The 25,169-nt window shown below is 59.6% G+C and overlaps 7 protein-coding genes across 7 annotated transcripts; all 7 read right to left on the minus strand.

Moving 5' to 3' along the window:
* Window positions 1-340: 340 nt before the first annotated feature.
* LINJ_28_1980 (conserved hypothetical protein) lies at window positions 341-1,207 on the minus strand (the record flags this gene model as incomplete). The annotated part of the gene is made up of 1 exon (XM_001470187.1): window positions 341-1,207. One exon carries the CDS (start codon window positions 1,205-1,207, stop codon window positions 341-343), a length of 867 nt encoding a protein of 288 aa, XP_001470224.1.
* Window positions 1,208-2,027: 820 nt separating this feature from the next.
* Window positions 2,028-4,043, minus strand: LINJ_28_1990 (conserved hypothetical protein; the record flags this gene model as incomplete). Its single annotated transcript, XM_001470188.1, has 1 exon — window positions 2,028-4,043. One exon carries the CDS (start codon window positions 4,041-4,043, stop codon window positions 2,028-2,030), a length of 2,016 nt encoding a protein of 671 aa, XP_001470225.1.
* A 3,554-nt stretch (window positions 4,044-7,597) lies between these two features.
* Window positions 7,598-11,380, minus strand: LINJ_28_2000 (conserved hypothetical protein; the record flags this gene model as incomplete). Its single annotated transcript, XM_001470189.1, has 1 exon — window positions 7,598-11,380. One exon carries the CDS (start codon window positions 11,378-11,380, stop codon window positions 7,598-7,600), a length of 3,783 nt encoding a protein of 1,260 aa, XP_001470226.1.
* A 1,155-nt stretch (window positions 11,381-12,535) lies between these two features.
* LINJ_28_2010 (conserved hypothetical protein) lies at window positions 12,536-13,909 on the minus strand (the record flags this gene model as incomplete). The annotated part of the gene is made up of 1 exon (XM_001470190.1): window positions 12,536-13,909. One exon carries the CDS (start codon window positions 13,907-13,909, stop codon window positions 12,536-12,538), a length of 1,374 nt encoding a protein of 457 aa, XP_001470227.1.
* A 3,653-nt stretch (window positions 13,910-17,562) lies between these two features.
* LINJ_28_2020 (conserved hypothetical protein) lies at window positions 17,563-19,299 on the minus strand (the record flags this gene model as incomplete). The annotated part of the gene is made up of 1 exon (XM_001470191.1): window positions 17,563-19,299. One exon carries the CDS (start codon window positions 19,297-19,299, stop codon window positions 17,563-17,565), a length of 1,737 nt encoding a protein of 578 aa, XP_001470228.1.
* A 956-nt stretch (window positions 19,300-20,255) lies between these two features.
* LINJ_28_2030 (conserved hypothetical protein) lies at window positions 20,256-22,289 on the minus strand (the record flags this gene model as incomplete). Its single annotated transcript, XM_001470192.1, has 1 exon — window positions 20,256-22,289. One exon carries the CDS (start codon window positions 22,287-22,289, stop codon window positions 20,256-20,258), a length of 2,034 nt encoding a protein of 677 aa, XP_001470229.1.
* Window positions 22,290-24,010: 1,721 nt separating this feature from the next.
* On the minus strand, window positions 24,011-24,352 carry LINJ_28_2040 (conserved hypothetical protein; the record flags this gene model as incomplete). Its single annotated transcript, XM_001470193.1, has 1 exon — window positions 24,011-24,352. The coding sequence occupies one exon, from the start codon at window positions 24,350-24,352 to the stop codon at window positions 24,011-24,013; it is 342 nt and encodes a 113-aa protein (XP_001470230.1).
* Window positions 24,353-25,169: the final 817 nt, after the last annotated feature.

Raw genomic sequence — 25,169 nt, forward strand, 5'->3', positions numbered from 1 at the left:
AGACGCGGCACCGGGCATAGCGCGCATAGGCAACACAGGAAAGCAGCAGAGTTCGCTATACATCAGCCACAACTGCACAAAGACGACGGAATAGGCGCCAGAGAGGTGACAGAAAGGAGGGAGACGCGAAGGAGGAGGAAGGGGGCAACGGCGACGTCGCCGCTGCAGGGATGAAAACCCTAAAGAAATCTGCGGCAACGGCGCACAGGAGGGCAACGGACAGCAATGCAGAGTCAGACAGAGAAGCGGCAGGAGGTTGCTGAAAGAAACGCAAGAGGTGAGGCTCACACACACACACGCACGCCAGCCCGCATGCGCGACCAGTGCCCCTGTCCTGCCCTCAAATGCGCTTGAACACTATGCTCTGCGTGTACCAGAAGTTGTCGTTGAGCGAGCTCGGCAGAAAGACGGCGTCCGACGGCTTCTTGACATACTCCTTTGGCTCCTTGCGGGGGTCGTAGCCGCGGTACGGGTCCTCCCAGTACTCTATCGTGGTGGGCTTGTCCTCGACATAGCCGGCGGGGCGCCATGGCTGGTCAATGCGGAAGTGGGTGAGCACCGGCTCCGGCCGCTTCTCCCTGAAAGGCACCGTCATAATGTAGCAGCGAGACGTCCCCGTCGCGGGGCTCTCATCAAAGGTGAACCCCTCGCGGCCGGCGGGACGGAACGGCTCCGCTGGCATCTTCTTCTTCCACTCCTCTCGCTCACGACGCTCGTTGATGCGCTGCTGCTCGTAAATGATGGCGATATAGTTGCTTCCCACGTCGGACAGCGCGACGTGGGCGTAGCCGTAGCCGGTGCCCTTTTGCGCCGGTGAAGTGTACACGCCCCGCGGTGGCAGCTCCCGCTTCGCGATGGCCTGGTCGTGCTTCTCTGGGTACTCTGGGACGTGAGCGTATGGGGTGGCTTGAAAGCACCCAAAGTACGAGCCGAGACCGGCGGGCTCCGGTGTGGGACTGGAGTAGACGAACCCGTTCGGCGTCAGGTTCTTCTTCGCGCTTTCCAGTTGCTGGCGACGGCGCACCGCTTCGGGGTCACCGCCGCGCTCGCCATTCCAGAAGTGGTGTAGCTCCTTATCAAAGAGCGCGTCGGGGTTCGTGCCGGTCTTGGGGCGCGAGACAAGGAACGTGGCGCCCTGCGCGCGGGCATCGATGGGCTTCTTGTACCGATCGCCCACGCCGAGGTAGGATGGGATGGAGAAGACCATGATGCTCACTCTATGGAGTAAAAGATGTACACGGGCGGCACGCTCGCAAACGAAAAAAAATTCGCGGAACACAAAGAGCTCGTGCGCGGCGAAACGGGATGGAGGCGCAAAAAAAAAAATGCATCGTCAGGTGTGTTGAAGAGGGAGAGGGGAGACGGAAGGGATGGGGGCGAAAAGAGAATAGCGACACGATGATTATGATGGCCATGACAGTGCTCGATAGCCGAGGCGGCCCCGTCCACATTACCCGCTCGCTTTCCACAAACGTCAGTCCACATCCACGATGGGTATCATCAGGAACGCACGCACACTTCAACACGTACGCATGCTCGCACACAGCGGAATGGAAGCTGCTACAGCGCAGCACCGGTGCCTTCGCCCGCCACCATCATCGACCTGTCCGTTTGAGTGCGACTCGGATATGCACTTGTGATGGTGCATGCGCGCTTGGCTACCGCGTCGTTTCACCTCTAGGCACATCTGCACGGATTATGGCCTACTCTTACTTTTCTTTCGATGCGGTGCGCTTAATGCCAAACACAAAATGAGTGATTGATCAGTGCGTGCTCAAAACGAAGGCAAGAGTGGGCGAGAACGACCTGTCGTACCAGCGCTGCCTCAGTACAATAGAGGAGTGCGCACAGCTGCGCCAAAACGCTACTCGAGCCCAAGCGCATATGCCTGAGAGCTGATGGGCATCGCGTCTCCCTGGGCCCTCCGCCACCATCGCCCCCTCACCACACACACACACGTACCCCACAGCTTTCCCTTCCTCCGTCCATCCGAGAACGGCGTGGCTTAAAAAGCGCGCCAACCCCTTCTACCTGGCCACTTTGGCTGCCTTCAAGGTAATCACGTGCACGCCAATCAGCCCCACCATCGAGGTGTAGAAAGGTCCAATCATCCCATCCGCGAGCAGTGCTTCAGCCGCCGTCGCCGTCTCATTCGCGCCGCTGTCATGCCACTGCCCGCTAGCAGAGCGCATAGACCCGTCCTCGAGGATGACATCCGGCACCAACGCGCAGACAACCTGGTCGGGGTTGAGTAACTGCGCCTGCCGGTCCCAACCACCGAGTGGGACACAGCCGCCGTCGTCGCCGCTGTGGTCTTCGCTGATACGCAACGACCCGACCACTTGGCGGACAAGGTTGTAGCTGCGCACTTGCCCAAACGTGAGTACAGAGGAGAAAAACTTCTGCATGGTGGTATCCTGCCGGTGAGTCTGCACAACGATGCAGCAACGCTTTTTTTTCAGGGTGCCCGACGTGTACGGCGCCGTGCTGCGCGCGGTGAGAGCCAGGTGAATTGTGTCGACCAGTGCAGGAATGACGTCGGTGTCGTAGATACAGTCGGCCACGAGGGTCACGTCCACCTCGTCCTCCATGAACATTTCCTCGTTATCGGCGTGGTTCAGCCAGTCGAGCAACGCCGCGCGATGAAGCGGCGGCGTCGGACCCCTCTCCAGCCCACGCTGGGCAGCCAGCGACTCGGAGACAAGGCGGATGCCGTTTTCGGTCATGTTGAAACGCATGTTGTCAACAATGGACTCCTGGTAATCCGTGGCGAGGAAGGACGCGACGTGCTGCTGGTACTCCTTCATATGGTGCAGGTACACCGGCGTGAGGCCGACCCCCGCGCCAAGCTCCAGGATGCGCAACGGACTGCTGCACACATTTGTACCACTACTGCTGCCGGCACTGCCGTCATTGCTGCTGCGCAGGCTACAGCTAGCCGTAGGGCCCAGTGACAGTGGGGTCGGCATGGTGTGCGGGTGCAGCCCGTTTGATGTCGCCAGCAGTGGCGCCGGGGATGCACTGCTGTTCGCTGTACTGCTCGTCGCGCGCGGGAGGCCGAGAACGTCCGCCAGCATGTGCGTCTGCCCTTTCAGCTCCTGCGCGAGCAGCTGAATCATGACAAAGGCGGCTGGCCAGAGCGAGAGGCCCACGTTGGAGAACTGCTCACAGGAGACACGGATGCTGCTGAACTGATCAAGCGGCCGCACAGCAGCAGCAGCGGCGGCGGCAGAGGCTGGGGTTGGTGCTGGTGGATGTGGCGGCAGCGGCACGTGCTGACGCTGCTGCTGGTGCTGGTGGTGCCTCGGCGACCGCTGCGACGGCGATGTGGGTGGAGAGCGTACGGACGCCATGGACAGAAGCACCTTCGAGTCGTCGTTGACCAGAATGCACGGCGGCAGGCCATGGGGGGAAAGGGTGTGTGTGGGTTCGCTGTGGGAGTTTAGAGACCGCTGAGAGCTGCCCGTGTGCATCTCAGGAGACGACGAGGCACGCGGTGAGGAGCCGGGGGGGACGGAGTGCACCTGTGACGGCGTCGGAATCGCAGACAGTGGCATCGACGGGCCAGAAGGCGGTGTTGAGGTGGCAGGCGCGCTCGTGATGGCAGGGGTGTCTGGCGCACTAGCAAACGGGTTGTAGAATGTCTTGAAGCAAAACCCCTGCTCACTGGCCCCCCCGAAGACGCTTACCCGAATAAACTCCTCCATCAACTCCGTCTGCACTGGGTCCTCGCTCGACGTGGAGGACAGCGCGTAGTCGGCAGCGTACTGCTCCTCTACCGAGTTTATGTACGCCTTGAGCAAGGCTCGCACCATTCGACGACGCGGCGGGTACTTCTTCACGACGGGGTGCCGCACAAACCATTCCACAGCGAGCATCTGTGCCTCAGCGCTGCACCAGGCCACACCCTGACTCTCGCAGTCAGCCTGAAAGGCGCTCAGCACAATGGTTGGCGGCGCACTCTGTAGGAAGAGAATCAGCGACCGAGGAAAGCTGCACTCGAAGCTGCAGAGCGACGGCGTGTTCCGGGGAAGAGGCTCCATCGTGATGCGACAAAGCCAACCCAATATGGTAAGTCGTGAGAAAAGGCGTCCTTGAGTGCGCACGGCTCGAGAAAGAGAAGGCACACGCGCAAGGGCAGCCGCAGGAAGCAGCCTGAGCGAGGGTGAGCACCACCGCAGGGACTGCCTCTCCTGCTGCCACTGCCGTCGATGCTGGTACACGCGATAATGTTGGTGCGGAAGCTAGGGTGGCCAAGGCAGCTGACACGAGAGAAACAGAGAAGAGGCAGGAGGAGCGAGGGAGAAGATAGTGACGCTTGCAACACCTGCCCGTCAAGCCGAACCAAATTTGAGCAAGCACGAGAGCCGAAGAGAACGACACATCCATCAAAGATGGCAACCTCGCGCGCACCGCCAACAACATAAGACGAAGATGAGGAAGACGAAAGGTGTAGGAGCGCAGTCGTAAAACACAGAGCAAGCGAGCGAGTGAGAGGGGGGAGGCGGAGCAGGAGAGAGTACGCGTGTCACCCGCAATCAAAATACGGACGCGGTGGCACACACACACAAACACAAAAACGCATACACGCACGAAAAGAAAGCACGCGAACACACGGAGCGCGAAAAGGAGCACAACAAACAGAAGAAAGGAAGAAGAACAGATATCCAGCCCGCAGCGATGCAGCAAGAGCACACTGTCGCCAACTCCGAAAAAGACGCAGATATACTGAGTATCTCTTCCTCTCTCTCCCTCTCCACTCCCCTCCCTCCAGATATAGATACAGATATAGATGTATATAGAGAGATGTGTGTAATAGGAAGAGAACGCAAAAGAAAGAACAAGGATACGTGCCCCCAAGGGCAGTGCGTGAGGTGAAATGGGGCGGGTGAAGGGGGGGCAGAGATTACAAGGCGTTAAGCAGTTTAACTGGAAGACAATACAAGGAGGTGGTGCCACACAAGAACTTTCGTTGCGGATGCGTGCTTGACCGCTGCAGTCGCAGCACAGGCACCCACGGTATCAGAAAAGGTGAGGATGCCAATGAAAAGGGCACCGTCCATGAATGTCCCTCGCCTGTTTTGTTTTGCTTCTTCGTTCACCCTCCGCCGTGTAGCTTGCGGCTGCGGTGTCTCGGCGTGCTGGCACCTGTGCGTGTGTGCACGTGCCGAGGGGAGACCGGAGAAGCGGACGGGTAAGGAGGCGCGCACACACGCGCGGCACAACCACCAGCGGTTTCTTTTGTGTTGTCGGGGGTCTCGTCCGCGGAAAATGGGGGAGGGGGAAGCGAAAAGACAACCAAAGAAAGTTTCGAGAGGGCAGGCATTTGCACACAGAAACATCCCCACCCCACCCACCTGGCACAGGAGGGCGGAGAGAGAAGCTAGTGTCGGGGCGGCGTCTCTCAGCCCGGCCAGCGGGAGACATCTGTGGACCGATCCGCATGAATGCCCGCGTGCAGAGGGAAGCGCCTCCGGGTGTTTGGCAATACGGCTTCGCGTTTGGTTCGATAGTTCTTCTCACGAAGCAGCCGTTATAGGTCCTCGCCTCTAATGCGAGGCGGACGCAGGTACGGTGGGCTTGCACCGAAAAAGACTTGGGAGCGCAAGCCTTGCGGCTGTCAAGGAGACACAAGTAGAGACACTGTGTGTTGAAAGGCAAGCACAAGGCGCACCAGATTCCATTGACGCGGCTCAAGGCCACTGTAGTTCGTTTTCGCTTCCGTGACTTCACTCCACCACTGCCTTCCGAAACCTCTCCGCTCAAGCTAAAAGGTGAGAGCAGAAACAAACAAAGGTGTCGACGCCAGCAGCCAACTCGCACCTGTCCGAGAAGCGAGTCGAAGAGGTTGCGAGGATACATGGAACGGGTTCAGCGCCGTCGCGGGATGAGAAACAGCGTACGAGCCACATGAGAATCAAACCGGAACGGGCGATGGAACTGGGGAGAGCAACGAGAGTCGAGTGCGACGAGAAAGGTGCAGCGGGGGATGGAATGAGAAAATCACGCGCACAACCAACAAGCGACACTCACAGAGGTCAGGGAGACGAGGCACAGCGCACAAGCAGCTGACACGGTGAAGGGTAGAAGACAAACAGTAATAAGGAGCACACCAACAGACAGAAGCATCGTCTTTCGTCGTTTAGCCGCCGCTGCCGCTCCTGCCTTCATGTGTGTGCGTGCGTGTGTGCGTGTGTGCGTGTGTGCGTGTGCGCGTCAGGAGTGCAGAATGCGGAGAGACAGAAGACAGGGGATAATCAAAACGGGGAGGAGGGAGTGTGGAGTATACCGCAGCGCTGATGCGTGCGTGCCGACTACTCTCTTTGCGTATCGTCCTCATCTTATCGTATCCCAACCCTGCGTCACCGTCCTCTCAATTTGGGCTATTCGGTGCTGTTGCTGCTCAGCACGTCCTTACCGGCGCTGCGTCGGCCATGTGCGTCTCCCCTCCCTTTCCCCGCCGCCTTCCCTTCTCTTCTACGCGCGTCTTCGGCGGAGGCGGTCGCGGGGCACCCTTTCAAAGGTTGCCCCGCGAAACGGCACCGCAGCGTTGGCCATTTTCCACGACGTCGTCTTTCGATGGGGAAAGAACGCAAGTGATCATCCGATGCTGTACGAGCGTCTGCGGTAGTACAGAAGTGTTGTGAGGAGTGCAGAGGTGCACCGTGGTAAACCAGGAGAGAGCGATGATGAGGACGGGCAAAGTTAGGGAGAAGAGTAGATACATGTGCGGGTGAGTTGAAGGGCGGTGCTCTGGCAATCATGTGAAGTGGCGGTTTGCGGGCCGTGGGGGGAGGGGGGGAGGCAATACCTGTGGCAGTGAGGAAGAGGGGTCCAGAGGGCCAGCTAACGAGACGGCAAAGAGAATAGAGAAGGAGGCGTGTTTCCTTCCTTCCACGCATCTGCGCCCTGCCCTTTTCCTGAAAGCTTAGGTGTTTGTCTACCTCGTTGTCGTTCATTACGTACACGTGCACGCACACACACACGGGTGAGAGAGAAAGAGGGTAAGGGAAGGGAAGGGAAGGAAAGGAAGCGACAGCCTGTTACGCGATCCGCCACCGTTAGTGCAGAGCAAATCATGCGCCAACACACACGAAGACAGACAACCGTGGAGGTGCACGGTCGAAAAGAAATCGGCTCCGCGTTACACGAGAAGTTAAATGCGGCGTTTGCCTCCCTCCCTTTTTCTCTCTCTCGTGTGTGTGTGTGTGTGTGTGTGTGTGTGTGAGATGAGTGATGTCGTCGGTTAGCCGTCCATGGCCACGGCACAAAGTATGTGGCTTCTTATACTTAAAAGCAAAACATGCCCGTCAGAGAGAAATACAGAGTCGCCGACAGCGCTGCCGAAAGAGTGTAGACAGTGCTTGAGAAAAAGATAGAGATGGTGTCGGGTCATCACCATCAACGGGCACATCGAGTTGAAGAAACTCTTGAGCAGGTGTGCGGGCAAGGACGACTGAAATGGTGAGAAGCGCTTGCAGACATATGCTACGCGAGCTTCACAGCAGCCCCCTGGCGCTACGCTGGTGATAACCACCTCTTCGTCTTCCTCCGCCACCGTCAGCGCCAGCTCCGACGGCAGCGCAAAGACCTGCTGTCACTTGCGGGACTTATGCTGCGTGCGGAATTCTCGCATGCGGGCCGTGTCCTTCTTCGCCTTCTTCAGCCCCTGCAGATACGCCTCCTGCTCCTTCGCCGCCTCCTTCGCCGACCGCTCGCGCGCGCGCTTCTTCGCCGCGTCCTTCTTCTGCGTCATGGCATCCGCCCGATCCGCGAAGGTGTCAAGCAGGGCCTGCCGTCGCTGCTCCCGCGGCTCTGGCGCTACCGTGGTTGCCCCTTTGATGCGCTCTTGTAGGGCGGTGCCCCGGTTGATTGGAATGAAGTCCTCCTTCATGTCGTACGGAAGCTGCATCTTGAGGTTACGCGAGAGCAGCACCTTCTGCTTCGTGAGGTCCTCGTCCTCCTCGGCGACCCGGTGGCGGCGCTTGATTTCGGTGTACTCGGAGTCGTCGTTGCGGGGGAGAGGCATGTTGTAGTCCAGCCGCAGCTCCCGCATGGACCGCATGCCGACCCACTCCGGATCCACCAAATTGCGTTGCATGGAGCAGTACCGCGGCGGCTCCACAGATTTCCACGCGCTAATAAAGACAATGTCGGACGGGAACAGCTTGTCCTCAAAGGTTGCACGCACGAGCCCCTGCTTGCCTTTCATTACAGACTTAATGATACCGCGGATGCCTGACACCGTCCTCAGCTTGGCTCCAATGAACTTCGCCGCCTCCACGTCGCTGCTGAACATGCCCTTGATGAACGCCGTCGTCTTCTCCACTTTGGCCGGCGTGCCCGTCAGCTTCAGCTTCTTCACGATGGGCGTGGAGACGTCATTGCCGATTGTGTAGCCCGTGCACGGGATGCGGAAAGAGGACACGCGCGGGTCGCGAACCGGGATGGCGAGAAACCCGGTGTTTGGCGGCGCCACAGGCGCGTAGAAGGCTGCCATACAGTGCATGTGCAGTGGCGTGTACTTGAGGTAGCGGCACCGCCCATTCGGGTCCTCCGTGGAGAAGATCGGCTGCGTCTGAAAGCGGCGCCAGCCCATCGAGAGAAGCAGCGGATCCTGCGCCTTGAGGATCTTCGGGAACCACCGATGGCGCTTGATGCGGGCCTGAACGATACGGAACTCATCCTCGCCGGCGTTGATGCCGCCCGCAATCAGCGGTACAGCGGGGTCGAACGCCTTGAGGAACTCGACAGGGACGCTATCGATCACAATGCGCAGATAAAGGCCACTGAAGTAGCCGACCAGCTGGATCTTCTTGTCCATGTCGTCACCGACATCGTCGAGGGCCTCGTTGATGCGCTCCTTCTTCTCCTCCACCTGCCGGTTCAGACGGTGGTAGTAGCTGAAGGTTGTGTTCTTGCCGCCGTCGACGTTGCCAGTGTCGTAATCTTGGTCGAACGCGCGCTTCTTCGCCATCTTCTTCTGCAAGAGGCGCTCCTGCTCCTCCGTGAGGCTGCCGCCCTGTCGCACAACGGCCTCGGCGCCCGCCTCCGCTTCGGCAGTGCGCTCCTCCTGTGGGTTGACGCGGCGCCTGCGCGGGCGCGGGTGGCCATCCTTGCCATCGTCGTCGCGGTCGTAGCGCGTCGCCTCGTCAAAGAACTCGATGCCGTCTTCGCCGTCGAGGCCGGCCGTTGTGGCTGCCCGTCCGTTGGCCCGGCTGCCGCCGTTGCCGCTATGCGAGGTGCCGTGCGCCAGGAAGCTGGAGACGAGGTCATCCAGCTCCTGATCGGCTCCGCCCACGACGCTGTGGCCAGCCTTGCCGCTGCCGTCCACCTCACCGCCGTCGCTGTCGTCGTCAAGGATGTTGTAGCCGTCGTACTCGTCATCTACATCCGCCCCCTCACCTTGACGAGGGGAGCCTTGCCCGCCGCCGCCGTATCTGATGGACGCCAACGCGTTCATCCTCCTTAGGGCGGCTGCGGTGCCACGCGAGCCGTTTCTGGCGCGGCCAAAGCCGAGGTCGTCGACGCCGTCGCTGCCGAAGCCATCCTCACCGTTATCGGGCTCGCCATCTCCCTCAGACCAGGAGGTGGAGGAGTCCCCAGCAACACCGGCGCCGCTGCGCCTGTTGTCGTGGCGCGTCATGGGCTTCTCCCCACGCGCCTCCAGCTCAAAGTCCTCATCGTTGCTGTCGTAGCCTTTGCTGTCCTCCTCTGCGGCGCCGGCGTCCTCCTCGTCGACGCCCTCCGCGCCGGCCTCCCAGTTTCCAGTGACGCAGAGGTCCTTCAGCGAGCGCAGCATCGAGGCATCACTCCAGTCATGCTGAATGGCGTTCAGACGAATCGCGTCCGGGTCGTTGAGCAGACGGGGCGCCAGAGCAGCCTCACTGCTGCCCCCGCCATCATCGTCTCCGCCTGCGGTGGCCGCCGCGTCCTCTCCGTCATCGGCGACCCCAAAGTCGGAGAGCTGGGGTCCGCCGTGCTGCTGGCGCTCACGCTCTCCGTTATCGTCTGAGTCGATAACAGTGTCGTTGTACGCACCCTCGTCGCCTGCGTCGTTGCTCCAGTCGTCGTCGTCTTCGGCGTCGGAGGGCATGCGAACCTCCTCCATGTCCAGCTCCATTGTGTCCTCGTCTCGGAAGTTCATTGGGCGGCGCCGGCGAGGCACAACGCGCAACTTCGTCTGTGCCGCGTCCATCGGACGCACATTCTGCAGCTCCCGAAGCAGCTGCAGACCCTCTCCGCTGCGTTCGATCGCGCCCTTCGCGGCGTCCTCCTGGATGTAGATGGCGTCGTCGTCGTAGCTGATACCGCCTACGTCGCAGTACGGGGCATAGAGCTTCTTCTGCTTGAGGCTGAGGTGGCGCATGCGGTGGTTGCCACCCTCCTTGCTGTCGCCGCTGAACTTGTCCAACTGGCAGGGATCAGCCTGGTGGGAAAGGTGCGCCACCGGGAAGTCGCCGAGGCCGGGAATGTGCACCAGCTGGCCCGGCTTCATCGGCTTTCCGCGGGCGTAGCCGTAGAAGGCGACGGTGCGGCTATGCAGCGGGCTCTTCGTGACGACGTCCGGGTCCGTGATGTCCTCGATGCGATCCATCACGACGCAGCTGTGTGTGTTGCGCCAGGCCTGAATCTTGGGATCGACGCAGATGAGCAGGCGATGCAGGTTCAGCACATCAGTCGGTCGGTACATGCCTCGCACCATAGGGGAGAGGCAGATCAGCTTGGCGCCAGCCGCCACCTCATGCCAGAAGCGATGCCGAAGAAACTTCTTGCGCTTCTTCATCGCTTTTCCCGTCTTGAGAGTGTCGAGGTGCGAAATCACGCCAAACATCTTCGGAAACCCGTGCACCTGCGCGATGTTGAGAAACTCAAACGTCTCCATCTCGAAGCCGAAGCTGCCGTCCACCATGAGCAGCACCAGGTCCGCGACCTTGGCCACGTCGCACATGGAAGCCAAGGTGTTGGGGCACTCCATGAAGGTGATGCGGCGTGAGCGACCAGCTATCACCGTCACGGGGCCGCGCACCGAGGCCAAGTTGCGATTGGAGTAGAACTTTACCATGGAGCGAATCAGCGTCGTCTTGCCAACGCCGGGTGGCCCAACAACGGCGACCAGCAGCGGTGGCTCGGCCACAACGTGGCGCAGCGTCTTGTCCATCTTCGGCACATGCAGGGCAGTTTCTTTCTTCTCGATGGAGCGGTAGAGCTTCTGCGCCTTGTGGCCGCCCGCGCTGGGGCCCTGAAACGCTTTTACATTGCTGCCGCGGTTCGGTTCTAGGTCGATGCCGGAGCGGCGCTTGCGCAGCGCGTCCTTCTTGGCGGCCTTGTTGCCGACGGTCTTGCTCTTGTGGGACTTGTTTCTCTGTGGCTCGTCCATTGTCGCCTGCGGGGTAGCCAGAGGGGGCGGGGCGCAAAAGGGGGCGGCTTCTCTGCCAGGTGGGAGAGGAAAAGAGAAGAGGAGGGAGGAAAGAGGAGGGGCCGCGAGCGTTCTCCTTGCCCCTCTCTCAATCTGCACGTCTGCTATTATGCGCGTCCGAGTCTGTGTAAAGTACCACGCTCACTGAGACAAGGACGAGAGCAGGAGCAGCAATGGCGACGGGAGATGTGCAGCCCACAAGAGAGAAACAGAAGAGGCAATTACAAATGCAGGCGTGCATGGGCAGCCGATGATGATAGCAACGCGCAGGAGAAGAGGAAGAGCGAAGGCGAGAGAGGGACGGAGAGAGCTAGCTGTGGAAGAGGAGGTGGTCGTCGAGCGGAGGCACACATCTAAAATGCAGAGAGGGAAAGTGAAGCAAGCTGCACTGTCGATACGACCCGACCTTTGCACTTTCTTCCATCCGCGGCAAGAAAGGAGGGGTGTGTGTGTGTGTGTGTGTGTTTGTGTGTGTCAGGTGGGGGAGGGAAAGGTAGAGTCCACAGCTTCCGTGCGTGAATTTCGTACGAGCCGATAGAATGCGCGCCATCTGCTCTTGGCCCAGTCACTCCAGAACTTAGCACTGGCAAGGAGCTGCGAGAGGGGGTAAGGGGGAGAGATGCAGAAAGCAGCTGAAGGTGATAACGCCTGCAAAGAAACCTAAAAAGAAGGGTGACACGCTGTGTGTGTGTGTGTGTGTGTGGAGGGGAAGGGGGTCGATGTGAATGAGCGGCAGTGCGTGCATGGTGCATGGGCAGACGTAGGATTTCAGATGCTTTCGAGGCAGGCAATATACGCGAGGGAAAGAGGGAGATGGGGAGAGGGGGGAGAGAGCAAGATCAGCACGCATACACAACATATAAAACTAAATCAGCTAAAAGGGAAGCCAAAGCAGCAAGCGAAGACGACGGGGGACTCTTTCCGCACCTGATGTGCAATCACCAGTCGCCCTTTTCGCACTCGTCACTCTAGTGAAGCAAGGGTTAGATGCGTGTGGGTGGACGGGGGAAGAGGACAGGAAAAGAGAGAGGGGGAGCAAGAGGGGCTGTGATGGTGCGCATGTGCACACACGTGTACTGTACTGGTCCTCTTCCCTTCTCCTCCTCCTTCACTCGCTCAGATGCACGTAACCGTGACGCCGGTGCCCAGCTCACGCTCCTGAACCCGCAGCGCGCACCTCTTCACAAAGTCGTCGTCGAACAGCGACGCGGCGACGCGGCGCTGCACTAGGTGGTAGTACAAGTTCTTGAAGAAGCCGCGGTTGTAGGGGTTGCGCTTGTGAGCGTATACGTGCTGGATGCGCTCGCGGGTGCTCGCCTCCTGAGTGATCGACTGCCACATGGAGACCGCTGTCATGGTGAGGAGGATGGATAAGGGCATCAGCATCACGACCAAAAAGAACGCCACCGCCAGCAGAGCTGCTGTGAACTTCTCCCAGTGTGTCCAGAGGGCGCAGATGATGGTCATCGTCGGTAAGGCGCACATCATCGTGGCGACCGACACAAACGTCGAGAACATCTCAACACGGCGACGGCCAACACAGATACCGAGGACGCCGCAGTGGTGATCGTGGTCGTAGCAGCACAGGCCACAAATGTAACAGTGGGCAGCTCGCACAGGGCGATGCATGTTGCACGTAGAGCACCACTTGCGCTCCATCGGAACGCCGTTCACATCCTCCCACAAGCTCTCCCTCTGGTTGCGCTCTATGTCACGCAGAGTCATTTCCTCGGCAGCGGCAGCAGCAGCGGTGTCGCCGCCCTCGTCGTCCATGTAGCCCGGCTTCACATAGCCGGGATCACTGTACGCCAGCCGAAACAGCAGCGTATAGAAGAGAAAGACAAGCACCAACTCGGCGTGGTAATAGCGCGCTATCCACTCCAGCTCTAATTGTGCCCAGAGCCATCTGACGGGGATGATGAATAGAAAGGTGAAAGAGCACGGCGCCGAGTAGGATGTGGTCGTCTGAGGGGCGCAGATGTTCACGTATCCGTAGAAGGGAATGCGCTTGCGGAAGATGCGCACGTGCCCGATTTTGGCGTACGGCTTCTTGCCAAAGACGACGTACTCGATCGCGTGCGTCACAGGGAAGAAAAGCGAGAACTTCTGCGCGAGTGCCTGCTGGCGTTGGGCGGAGAAGGCCTGCTTCGTCTCTCCCGTCATCACTGTCGGCATGATCTTGCGCTTCTCTGCCTCCACGCTGCTCAAGAGGTTGTTTACCTGCGCGCTGGCGGACATCCCAGTCGACGGCTCTACCTCAGCTGAGTAGTGCACAACCTTGATGCGTTGCGTGTCCCCCTCGTAGACGCCGGTGTCGGTGTCCGGCAGCGTCTCTGCCGGGTTGCGGAGGTCTATCATGGCATTGCACGTCGGACACCGCACGCCGTACATCCTTTCACTGATGCACTCAAAGTCCATCGGATTGCAGCACACAGGGCACACAACCCCATACGTGATGCCCTTCACCGGGCGGTGAGTGGAGAGAGACATCGCCAAGGAAGGAGGGGGCGACAGAGAGAGCTGCGCCACAAAATGAGGGGGGGGAATATTTTTTGGGAAACAAGAGGAGAAGCACAACAGCGGAGAGTGGCGGCGCGGCACACGCGTGGTTCTCGGTCGCTCTCGCCAAAACCAGCAACTACACGACCAAACAGTAAAGGCGCGTCGTTACCGGAAGCCGTGACCTTGCCAGGATATGACGCAACGCGAGATCGAGAAGAATAAAACGGCCACACAAACAGCTACGCGGGTAGAGAGAGATATACGCTCAAGCAGGGAGAGACGCTGATGTACCCAATAGCCTTATCTTCTGTGAGTGTGTCAGTGCGAGGGTTTGAGTGTTCGTGCAGAGAAAGGCTCTACACCCTGTTAACAGCCGGTGTCAGTGTATAGGTGCGTTTGCCTATGAGCCGGTTTTCTTGTTCACAGCGCACTGGTAAACGAGCCTGTATGTATGTATGTGTGTGTGTGTTTAAGGATGGAGGTGAGATGGAGGATGAGGACGCGTATGCCTGCGTCTGCCCTCGAGCCCAGCGTACCTTCTTTACGATGAGAAAGAAGAGCGGAAGGTGTAGACGCTTATCCGAGTGCTTGCTGAGTTGTTGCCGTCGGTGTAAGAGGCCCCTCACCTACCCACTCCGGGCGTGTTGATGTCCGAGAACAAAAAGAGAGAAACTGCGCGGGAGAGCGGAGGAAGCAACGAAAGAAATGAAAGTTGATGAGGTACCGCGGTGCACTGTCGACCGTCTGCTGTGCTGGCAAGCGGCAGAGATGCGCCTGCACAGAGGAAGGGAAACGCTTGGAGAGAAGCGCGCAAAGCAGCGGCGACTGCATGCACGCGTGCTGTGTGGATGAGGGTGAGAGAGACGTCCATGAGGGGCTCGTATCTAAGCATGTAAGCACACGTTCACCCGCACACATGCAGAGGCACTCATGACAGTTCACGGCGGCGTATTGCTTTCGCTTCGAAGGTTTGTCGTTGCCTTTTCTTTTTTCGTCTGCCGCGGTTTGTTGGGTGTATCCCAACGCGCGTGGCGACATGATGGAGCGGGAGAGAGATGCAGGCAGACGCAGGTTTGGAAAGCATCTGAGGGGCACGCATGCACATCGTGAGAGAATCATGAATGTCTTGTCCTTTTTTTCTTCTTGGTGGGAAGGGTGTCCAGAGGGTACAGAGCACACCACCACGCAGTCGCGCGAAGCAGCTCGTGCACACGTACGCACGCGCGTGCACATCGATTGTTCGGGGGTACGCTGGCGTTCCTGATCCTCCTCCTGCGCTCCCGTCATGAACGGGTAGCAGGGGAAAAGACAAGGAGGGAGGGGCAAGCACAAAAATACGAAACACACAAACAAGAAGAAGACGCTGCAGACAGCGCGAAGCCCCACCCACCCCACCCTCTCTCCCTTGATAGAACGACATGCGCAGGGGGAGAGGTGGGGGACAGACAGACAGCCACACAGACACGCACGCTCAGATGCATAGTCTGTGCCTCTCTCTTTCTTTCGCCTGTTCCTCCCTCACCCCACCACCGGAGACGGAGAAGCTCAGAGCGCCACATCATATCAACGGAAAACCGAAAAGACGCAGTGAAACCCACGACAGAGTCAGGGCCTCCGTGCCCACAAAACATCGAAGCACGGCGAAAGACTCGGCGATGACGAACGGTTCGAGTAGCAGACAAATGAAGCCGCATGACAAGTAAGCAGGCAAAGCCAAGACAACATATACGGGAGAGAGAAACATCTCGCAAGCAGGCGGAAAAACGGGAGCCGCGAAGCTCTGCACACCACCGCCGCCCCCACCACCACACGCACAAGGAGACGTAAATGCACGCCTCGGTGACGGCAGCACAGCACACCGACGCGCACCGGCGACGCTGCACATTGCAATGATGTGCATGTCAGAGCGAACTCCGCAGAGGGGGCCGGCCGTTACCGGGAAAAGGAATAGAGAAAGAGCAAGGCTTGTGGTGCTTTCTCCTCTGCGCGCATACGTGCATTCTGCAGAGGTCCATCCGCCATGAGAGAGGGCAGCTCCGGCCGCCGCCCCGCTACCCCGCAAGCGGCTACTCTTCGTAGGCGGGCCACGCCGCCGGCGTACACTTCCGTACGTCCGGCTCCGGGGCATTGAGCCTATGCACCTCATTAAAGTGCACGGCCACATCCTCCTTGTGCAGGTTGCCAGCCAGCCCTTGAGCAGTCATACGAGACCCGCCGCTGATCTTCGAGGTGTTGTCAGATACCATCCCGTACGAAACGGTAGCGGGATAGCAGAAGAAGCACATGTGAAGCAGCCCACCGCAGGCGCCGGTCTTCGCCTCGAGGAATTCAAAGAGCTGCTGGGTCCAGGAGGCCCAGTTCATGTCCACGATCTGCTGGAACGATGGAGTCACGTTGGCGTCCTGAAACTGCCGCGCGAAGGCAGCAAACGGCGCGAGCTCGGGCCGTTGCCTCTCCGCCCCCCACCCCACCACCACCACCACATTCCGACGTGTAGACGGTGGAGAAAACCACAAAACCCGCCTCCAGTGCCTTCCCCCCTTCTCCTCCCTTTCAGTGTGTCGAGGCGAGCCTTGATGTGGCTCTCCTACAACGCCACCCACTCGGTCGGAGCGCGCCGAGGTAGTGCAGTGCGGTGGGGCGCCACGGGAAGCGCAGGTTCCTGCCGTACGGCGGCGCAATGTGCCGCTTCAGGTGTCGGAGCTGCCACTGTCACGCCTCTGGGAAGCTCGGGTAGCGGCGGGGGTGATACCAGACCCCATCGCTGCCTTGCTCTTGTTCACTCGCGGTAGATTTGTGGCGCCGCACAAGGTGCGTCTCCGCCACCCCTGCCCCTCCATCTCATCCCCTGTGGTGAAGCGGAGAGTGAGAAGCGCGCCTTGCCAATGGAGCCGCCCATGCTACTCGTGAGAAGGAAGCATGCATGCGAGCGCGTACATCTCTCCCTGTGCCCCTGTCACCGCGAAGTCAAGGGCAGAGGGGGTTTTCGGCTTGAGTGCTTAGTGGGCTGTAGGCGGGAAGGGTGGTGAAAAGGAAAGCAAGAGCGGCATCAGGAGCGGAGAGAGGCTTCGCTAGTGCCGATCAGAAGACAGAACAGAAAAAGGTTGAGGTGAGAGGAGCGCCAGGAAAAGGGGGAGGGAGACCAGCACAGACCTACTCCGCAGATGGGGTGTCACTGGTGAGACGCGGCATTCGAAGCGCATTCTTCTCGGCTAGATGATGCCGGCGGTGGTGGCGTTCACTGCCTACATGGCATGCACCACGCCACACTGCTTGGCGCATTTCTTGTCCGTGCAAAACTATAGCAGAGACGACGCCCATGTGGGATATGAGAAGAGCCTTGCTGGGGCTCGCTTCTTGCGCCCTTGCACTACTGCATTGGCGGAAGGATGAAGTGGTGAGGGGTGCCTGAAAAACAAGAACACAAGAGAGCAGCCTGGGAGAGAGCCGAGGAGAGAGGGCGGGGGCGATACCACAGCCACCACAGCGCAGCGACGAGCAAGAAGAATACGTCCCTCCACTACGTGCCGAGAGGGCTTCACGCACCACGGAAGAAGCCTAAGCGACGCGGGTGGAAGGCCAGCGGGAGAGGAAGATAGAGAAAAGCCTTTCGCACCGCTACCACGTCACCAGTCACATCTTTACTCTTCACAGAGAAAGCAGCGACCACGAGGGGCCTTGCCGCACGCGCAACGCTCTCCTGTGGGGCCGCCGCTGCCCCGGCCTCTAGTCGTGCGCCCGCTGCTCCCTCCCACCCCGCCGCCGCCGGCGCGTCGGCTGCGCACAGATGATCCAGCGAACAGGCGAGAGGATATGTGAGAAAGAGGAGAGGCAGAAGAGCTGTGATAGTATTTCGTATCTTTCACCTCTTCCTGCAGCGCACTGTAAAAGGCTTCGAGTGTGGATGGAGTCGATGATGGTGCACTAGACACCGACGTTGCACACGACATGTCCAGGTGGACAGGGTCCGCCGTCATCGATGTGCGGTGATTCACAGGGGCGTCGCTGCTTTCCAAGTCAGCGCTGTCGCTTGTGTTGCTTCGAGAGTGAGAAGCAGCTGGATGCGCCGTGGACAACCACAGCCTTGCTGGTGGAGCCGAAAAGTTTACCGCGGCGGTCTCATAGGTGCGACACCCCCGCGCTGCAGAGCCATTCGAGCCGTTTCGAGAGGAGAGGCCTCGGGTCCATTCCACAGTGTTCTCTGAGCCGCCCTCGTCCTCATCGTCATCGGCGTCCAAACGAGCCAACAGCTCAGCCAGGGTCGGCAGTTCGGGCTGTCGCGCACTCCGCTGCTGTTTCGAGGAGTGCTGCTTTGCCACCCCTGCTTGCCTGGCTATCACGGCGCGCGCACTAGTGTCTGTTGGTGTAGATGATGCTGGCTCAAACACGAGCGGTGGTGCTGGGCCAAAATCGCTTGCCGTGCCGGCGAACGAGGTGCAACCGCCGGTCGATGCACGGCGTCTAATGCGGGGCTGCGCAGCACCCGTCGAGCCGGCTTTGAAGGCCGGGTGCGCGTCAAAGACGGGGGGAGGGGGCACGGCAGGGTCGCTGCTGCTATGATCAAAGACATTCGGCGCTGGAACCGCCGCGGCCGCCGTTGTGCCTGCGCTGGTGGCAAATACGTCGGGTGGCTCGGGCACGGGGGCGGAGGAAAACACGCCTCTACTCGTCGGCGTTTCAGCCGGTGCTGGACGACGTGAGGGGGGTGGCGGCCGTGGTGGTGACGCCTTCCCAGCTGTGGCAGCGGCGGCGGTGCGTGGGTGAGTCGGCAAAGACCGCCCTGAGCTGCTGCTGCTGCCCGTGCTGAAGACAGGCGACAAGGGCGGTGATAGCGGGGATGGCGAAGCGGAAGACGTGGAGGAGGACGATGACGAGGAGGAAACATACGACTTGGCATCTTCGCCGTTGGCTGTGTCACCTCTCCTGAACGCATCCCCCTTCTCCGGCCTTGACGGATCCGCTGTGCGCTGGAACGCCGTCTGCCCTCCAACGTCAACGCCACTGATCCCCCTGGCTTCGCGGCTGCTGACGAGGTACTCGAAGCAGCTCTGCAGTAGTTGAAACGCCTCGGACGCCCGCGAGCTCGTGTTCTTGTCCGGGTGCACGCGAATAGCAAGCTGCCGATAGCGACGCCTCAACATCGCTGCACTCTGCAGGGAATCATGGCCAAAGATGCGCAAGGCAGCTGGATGCATCACGGCAGGGTGAGAAGGAGCGTGACGGCGTGCAGCCGCTGCTGACACATCGCGCCATATCAGCAGCACGCACTCTACTATCTCCTCGTCAGTGGCACCCGTCGGGTCATGCAGAGCTGCTGATGTGCTTATGAGCGCTGAAGAAGAGACTCCATGCAAGGAGCTCAAGGTAGACGGCTGCATGCCGCCTTGACTACGTGTCCTCCCCGTCCGCTGGCCTGCAGAGAAGGGGTGCAAAGACTCTCCGGCACGCAGCACAAGCCCACAATGCGGGCATGCATAGATCGAGAGAGAGGTGGGCAATGAGCGCACAACGAAAATGGGAGATGCGAGCAAGGGGAAGGGGAGGGCGTCGAAGACGGCGCAGAAACGGAAAACAGCCTCGTGCTCCACCTCGCTGTTGCCCGACAGGACGCATCACGAGAACACTCAAGCCGAGAAGCTAAAGAAGCCTCGAAATGTCCAGCAGGGACACGCGTGCGTGGCTTTGTGCGGCGCGAAGAACGCGCCGGTTGCAGCACCTTCGCTCCTCGCTCCGCTTCGCGGCGTTCGTGCACTCTTTTCTTTTTCCGCTCATTTTTTGAAGAGAAGTCGTGAAAGGCGAGTGAAGAGCGGAGCTGCACACCACCAAAAGGTTGGGGTTGTCAAGGGGAACGTGCAGAGGCTTGCAGTGCAACTGTCCGACGACGACCGCCACCACCAGCGGGAGAGCCTCGTGCAAAGACCGTGTCCTGTTATCGTTTTTTTTTTCTGGGGGCGTTTGTGTTGATATGGATGCGTTTTGGAGGGGCGAGGGGTCAGAGGGGACGCAGAGAGAGACGCATACGTGCCTTTCGTTAAACTATGCAGAAGGAATGTGATTAGGTAAAGGTGAAGCAATACAGCGAGATATGGGGGGGGGGTGAACGGCGTGCTGCGGGAAGTGCAGGATTGTCTGCGTTGATGTGCGTCTTTGTGGGATGCCTGTGCGTGACTCGCACATGTGGAGTGCGCCCACGTACACCACCACATGCGCGCAGACACGCGCAGGCAGGTAGGCAGGCGGTCCCCTGAACAAGGTCTAGCACAGTCTCCCTCCCCGTCTCGCGCCGCATCACTGTGCGCCACCCTCCCCCGTCTCACTCCTCCACTCCCTCTCCTCAGTATCGCTCCACGGCTGCGTTGACCGTTTGCCGCCGCCGCATCTCGTCCACTGCCTGCCGCGCAGCGCCGTACTGCAGCACAAAGAGGATTGAAAGCGGTATTTCGTGCGCCGGCTGGCCGTCGTACTGCGGGCGGCAGCGGTAGACGAGGGTGGCAACCCGCTTGTCGCGGAACTCGTAGAGAATGTTGTCCTCTTCGCGCCAGAAGATATAGTGTGTAAGGTCGAGCGGGGAGTTGGGGGCACCCATCGCGCCGCCGCTGACACTTCCACTAGCCCCATCGCTCCCTTTCTTAGTGTTACGGCTTCCACCATTGTGATGCTTCCGATGCGCTGCAGCGGCTGCGTCGCCACCACTCCCAGCCCCTTCAGAGCCGCCGCCAGATGAGAATGGCACAGCATGCTTCGGCAGTGTCACCGGCGCATCAGTGGCACGCTGGACCTTCGCCAGCACGGCAAGCATGCTGGGGTGAGTTGCAAAGATGGGATGCTCGTGCGTCGCCATGGCCTCTCCCGCCGTCTGCACCTGTATCTTTTTTTTCTCCTGCTGGCCGGCGGCATCTAGGCGATCAAGCACATCCTCCAGAATCTGCACCGTCAGCTCCAGCGGGATGTTCCGGATGTACTCGGAGATGAGCAGAAGGCACTTGGCGCGCGACGACACGGCGGGGCCGCCGTCCACAACGCTCGTCAAGATATCTGTCGGTGGAATGCCTGGTGCCGCCTGCCGCCACACGCGCTGTTGCAATAGCCCACAGAGCGGACGCAGTGCCGCGGGGTAGAGCGACTGCCCGTGTGCGACGTCTAGCACAGAGGAAAGGCCATAGAATTCTTGCTCCTCCTCCCCTGTGGTGTCCTCGCCGTTGTTCTGCAGGCGCACGACGCTGGTGAAGGGGCTCTCGTACAGTGCCAGCCCCAGTTCATCACGGTCCACCTCGTTCATTCGGTCAGGGCAGAACTGATCCATCAGGTGGAGAAGCCCATCGACGTTAGATGCATCCATGTCAAACACGCCAAAGTCGACAGTCACAAGACCATCGCTGCCGTCGTCGTCATCGTCGTATTCGTCGCTGCTCTGCCCAGCAGCGCCGCCGCCGCGACGGCGCGTGCCCCAAACACCACCAGCGCTGTTCTCCTCTTCCTCCTCGCTCTCTTCGTCGTTATCCTGCTCCCTGCCAAAGTCCGACAAGTCATGGCTCAACTCGCCCTCCTCATCCATACCGGAGGAGTCCCCCGAGCCATCGTCGCTGCTGCCCAGCGGGCTGCTATCATCGGGCACTTTATCCTCCTCGTTACTGTTGTTGCCGCCATCACTTTCATCGCTGCTGTCCTCATCGCCTTTGCCTATCTTCTGGCGTCGCTGGGCAGCAGCAGCAGCTGCAGCCACCGACTTCCGTAGCTGGCGCAGCTCCTCTTCTTCCTCTGCAGCGCTGTCGCCATCGCTTTCGCCGCCGAGCGCAGAGTCATCGCTGCTAGGTTGGTTACCGTCATCTCCAACGTAGTCGTTGGAGCTGAAGTCGATGTCGTCATCATCGTCTTTCCCTTCGTCGTGACTGGCGAGATCGAGGCCGTTCGATGCAGCCGAAGAAGCTCGGCCTGGAAGAGATGGAAAAGAGACTTTAACCGGCAGCAGCACAGGGCGCCTCTGCTGCGCTCTCAGTGCCGCCTCTCCCGAGACGTTGTCATCGTCGACAGGTTGGCCGTCCTTGTCGAACGAGATGCGGCGTCGCTTGGCGTGCGCCTCCAGTTGCCGGCGGTGTCGCACCAGTGACTCGGGAGTTGCAGGGAGGTCCTTGGCTCTCTTGCGGGTCTTCTCGGCCAGCTCTATCTCACCTGGGGAGTAAACGGAATCGGCGCGCTCAGTCCCAGCGGCAGCGGAGGTGGCGGCAGCCGAGGAAGCTCGAAGTGCCGTCGGGTTCTTCAAGCTCGCATCACTGCTAAGCAGCCTCTTGTCGTAGCACTCGTGGTTGCTCCGGTGACGGAACGTGCTTTCGATGTCAATCGGCTCCGGCTGGCGGTGACGCTTCGGCATGATGAAAGATGCGTGCTCGTTTTTCTCTCCCTCTCGCACACGTGCGGATGCGCGTAGCTGCGTGTTTGATGGAGTGTGGGGCAGGCGGGCGTGTGCGGAAGGGTGTATATAAGCAGCCGTCACAATGAGGGCACCTACAAGGAGGGAGGAGATGGCAAGGCGCTGTGGAAGCCAATGCGCTTCGCTACGCTAAGGTGTTGCCAGCCACAAAAAAAGGGGGTGCCGGCAGAGAAGAAGCGCGCCAATGGGCAAGGAGAAAATGCAGGAAGAGAAAGTGACGTGGACCGGCGCCGGCGTCCACCACCCGGGAGGGACATGTACGAGCGGTCGCATGCTCACCCACACGCACACACACACACGCAGGCAGGCAGGCAGGCACCTCCACCCCACCCCTGACCCCTTTCCGCATCAGCCACCGCTACTTGCACCCAGAGGCGACGATAAACTCAGCAATGCGATCCGTCCGCGAAGAGGAGCAGAAAAAAAAAAACAGCAAAGAGCGCCGAGCAATCATATGATCGATGCTTCTCGTCTGTGTTCACCATGCATGGAAGCGTCCGAGGAGTGGCACACGTGCACGAGAGGCATCCATGCGCACAGCAGTGCCCCATCCTCCGGCGCGCCTGTTACTCGTTTCTTTTTGGAAAGTTTTTTTTTCGTGTTGTCACGAACCTCACTTGTGGCACATACACACACACACACACACACCTCCACACACACAGACGTACGCATATACGCATACAGATGGAGGCGCGGGAGGGGAGATAAACAAACACGCGCCAACGCTTGAAAAGAAAGGCAACGAGTGAGTCGATCCTAGTCAAGGAACAGACGCACACATTTACAGATATGGAAAAAAGGTGCACCCCATTACGGCGAGTAATGCGACGGATAAATATTCAACAGCAACGCAGATGACCTTCCTCAGCCGGCAGCAATGTGTCCACACGCTTGAGCACCATCGTCTGGCTGTCCTCCACCCTCTCATCCCATATTCCGCGCCAAAAACTTCCCACACACGCACACGCAGCGCCTCGTTCGCTCCTCCGCCCTCCACAGAGAGAGCATCGTCAACTCAGTCGCCCGCAATGAAGACCACACAACGTGTACTGAGCCCACCGTCTTGCCACGGCATGCACACACTCTATACCCATGGGCCTATATGTGTGTGTGCGTGTGCTTACGTAGGTGTCTTCGACCCGTCGAACAGGGCGCTGCAGTGCCACGGTAAAAACTCCGCTGCCGAGCACAAAAGAAGCGGGGTGATACCGGGATAGAGAGAGACGGCATCTGCCACGATGGACGTCTGAGCCGTAGAGGAGTTGGAGGGTCTCAGTGCGCAGGTATCAGCGGGAGTATTAGTAGTGGTAGGAGGGGACAAAGGAAAAGAGGAGCGGTTCACGTTGGACTACAGAGAGATGAAGGAAGGGCGAAAGCCGAGAAAGCGCAAGACGGCAAGAACGAGAAATGAGCAACAGCGGACTAGAGAAAAGAGGGGGAGGGGGGATGCACCCTACGCCCCAACAGGCTTCACTGCTCCCCCACCCCCACCCTTTCCACACTGCCTCTCTCTCTCCTATTTCTTTACCCTCGATTTTCATAGGCTGCAGTGATGGGGTCTCTTCCGTGCTCCCCCGTGCTCTCCCTGCGTCCCACCTTCCCACTCGCCAACTTAGCGGCACACCGCCGCCCTGCCCCGATCTTTTCGCTTCACCGGCGGCTCACCAATCATCATCCGTGCGCTTGCGAGCAATGGTGATCTGAGACCTGCTCTCCGCTTCCTGGTTCGCCATCTGGCCCAACAGCTCCCGCACCGTGTCATCCGACACGGGCGGCTGCATCTTGCCTCTCTGCACGGCTTGGATGATGTGCATCTCTACAGCCTGGGCGCGGCCCGCCTTCACCTGCGCGATGCGCTTCAGGCGTTCGCGGCCCTCCGCACTTACGAACGCGCGCAGCATATTCTCCTTCTGCTCCTCAAAAGCCTCCATCCGCTCCTGCTGCGCCTGCTGCTTCGCCACCATCTGCTGAGCCTGCTCCTCCGAGATGGGCACGCGCGACATTATGGCAGGTACACAAGCTTGCCTGTGTACGTGGCTCGGTTTGTGTGCGTGCGTTTTGTGGGAAGAGGGGCAGAGGAAGGGAAGGCGTCCCTTGCCAAGCTTGCAAGTAGCTCGACTTTGAATGTATCTCCCTCTTCTCTCCGTATCCTGTGCCCGCAAAAGTGCGGCCCTAGCTCACCTCTTCACTGGGCTGGCGTTCAGTAGCGAAAAGATTAGTAGAGTGGCACTCGAGAGACGCAAGTACGTGGCAAGGCGGAAAAGGAAACGAAGGTGCACACGACGCGAGAGAGCGAGAGCGTGCGTGTACGGCAGAGAGGGCACGGCAAGGAGAGAAAGCACCTAAATCGAGGAAAGTAGAGGCAGAGGTAGCGATCCAGTGTCCGCTACGTGGCACAGATTCGCCCGTCCGAAGCACTCCTCGTGTGTGAATAATGCGCTGATCTTTTAGGTTAAGCTGGTAACACCCAATCCCTCAAGACCCCAAGACCGCGCGATGCAACAGCGAGCAGGAAATTGTCCTCAAATACCAAAAAGGGGGTGAACTATGAGTGTATCAGGCGAGGGAAAAAATGATGATTAACCAAACAGAGCGGTGGCACATCAGAAGAAAAGATTGGTCAAGCCATACCAAATGAAAAGCAAAATACACCGCGTGTCGAGGAACCAAAAGAGGAAAGCAAATGCAACCGGCAGAGACGAGGTGGAAGAGGGGACACGTGAAGGGCAGTGGAAGAGGAGGCGCCGGCAGCGGCGCGACGCGGCACCAGGCACGCACTCCAGAGCAACGCCGAGATGCACGCCGCCGTGACGACGCCGT

The sequence above is a fragment of the Leishmania infantum genome, chromosome 28, assembly GCF_000002875.2.
Source record: "Leishmania infantum JPCM5 genome chromosome 28".
Classification (NCBI taxonomy): Eukaryota; Euglenozoa; class Kinetoplastea; order Trypanosomatida; family Trypanosomatidae; genus Leishmania; species Leishmania infantum.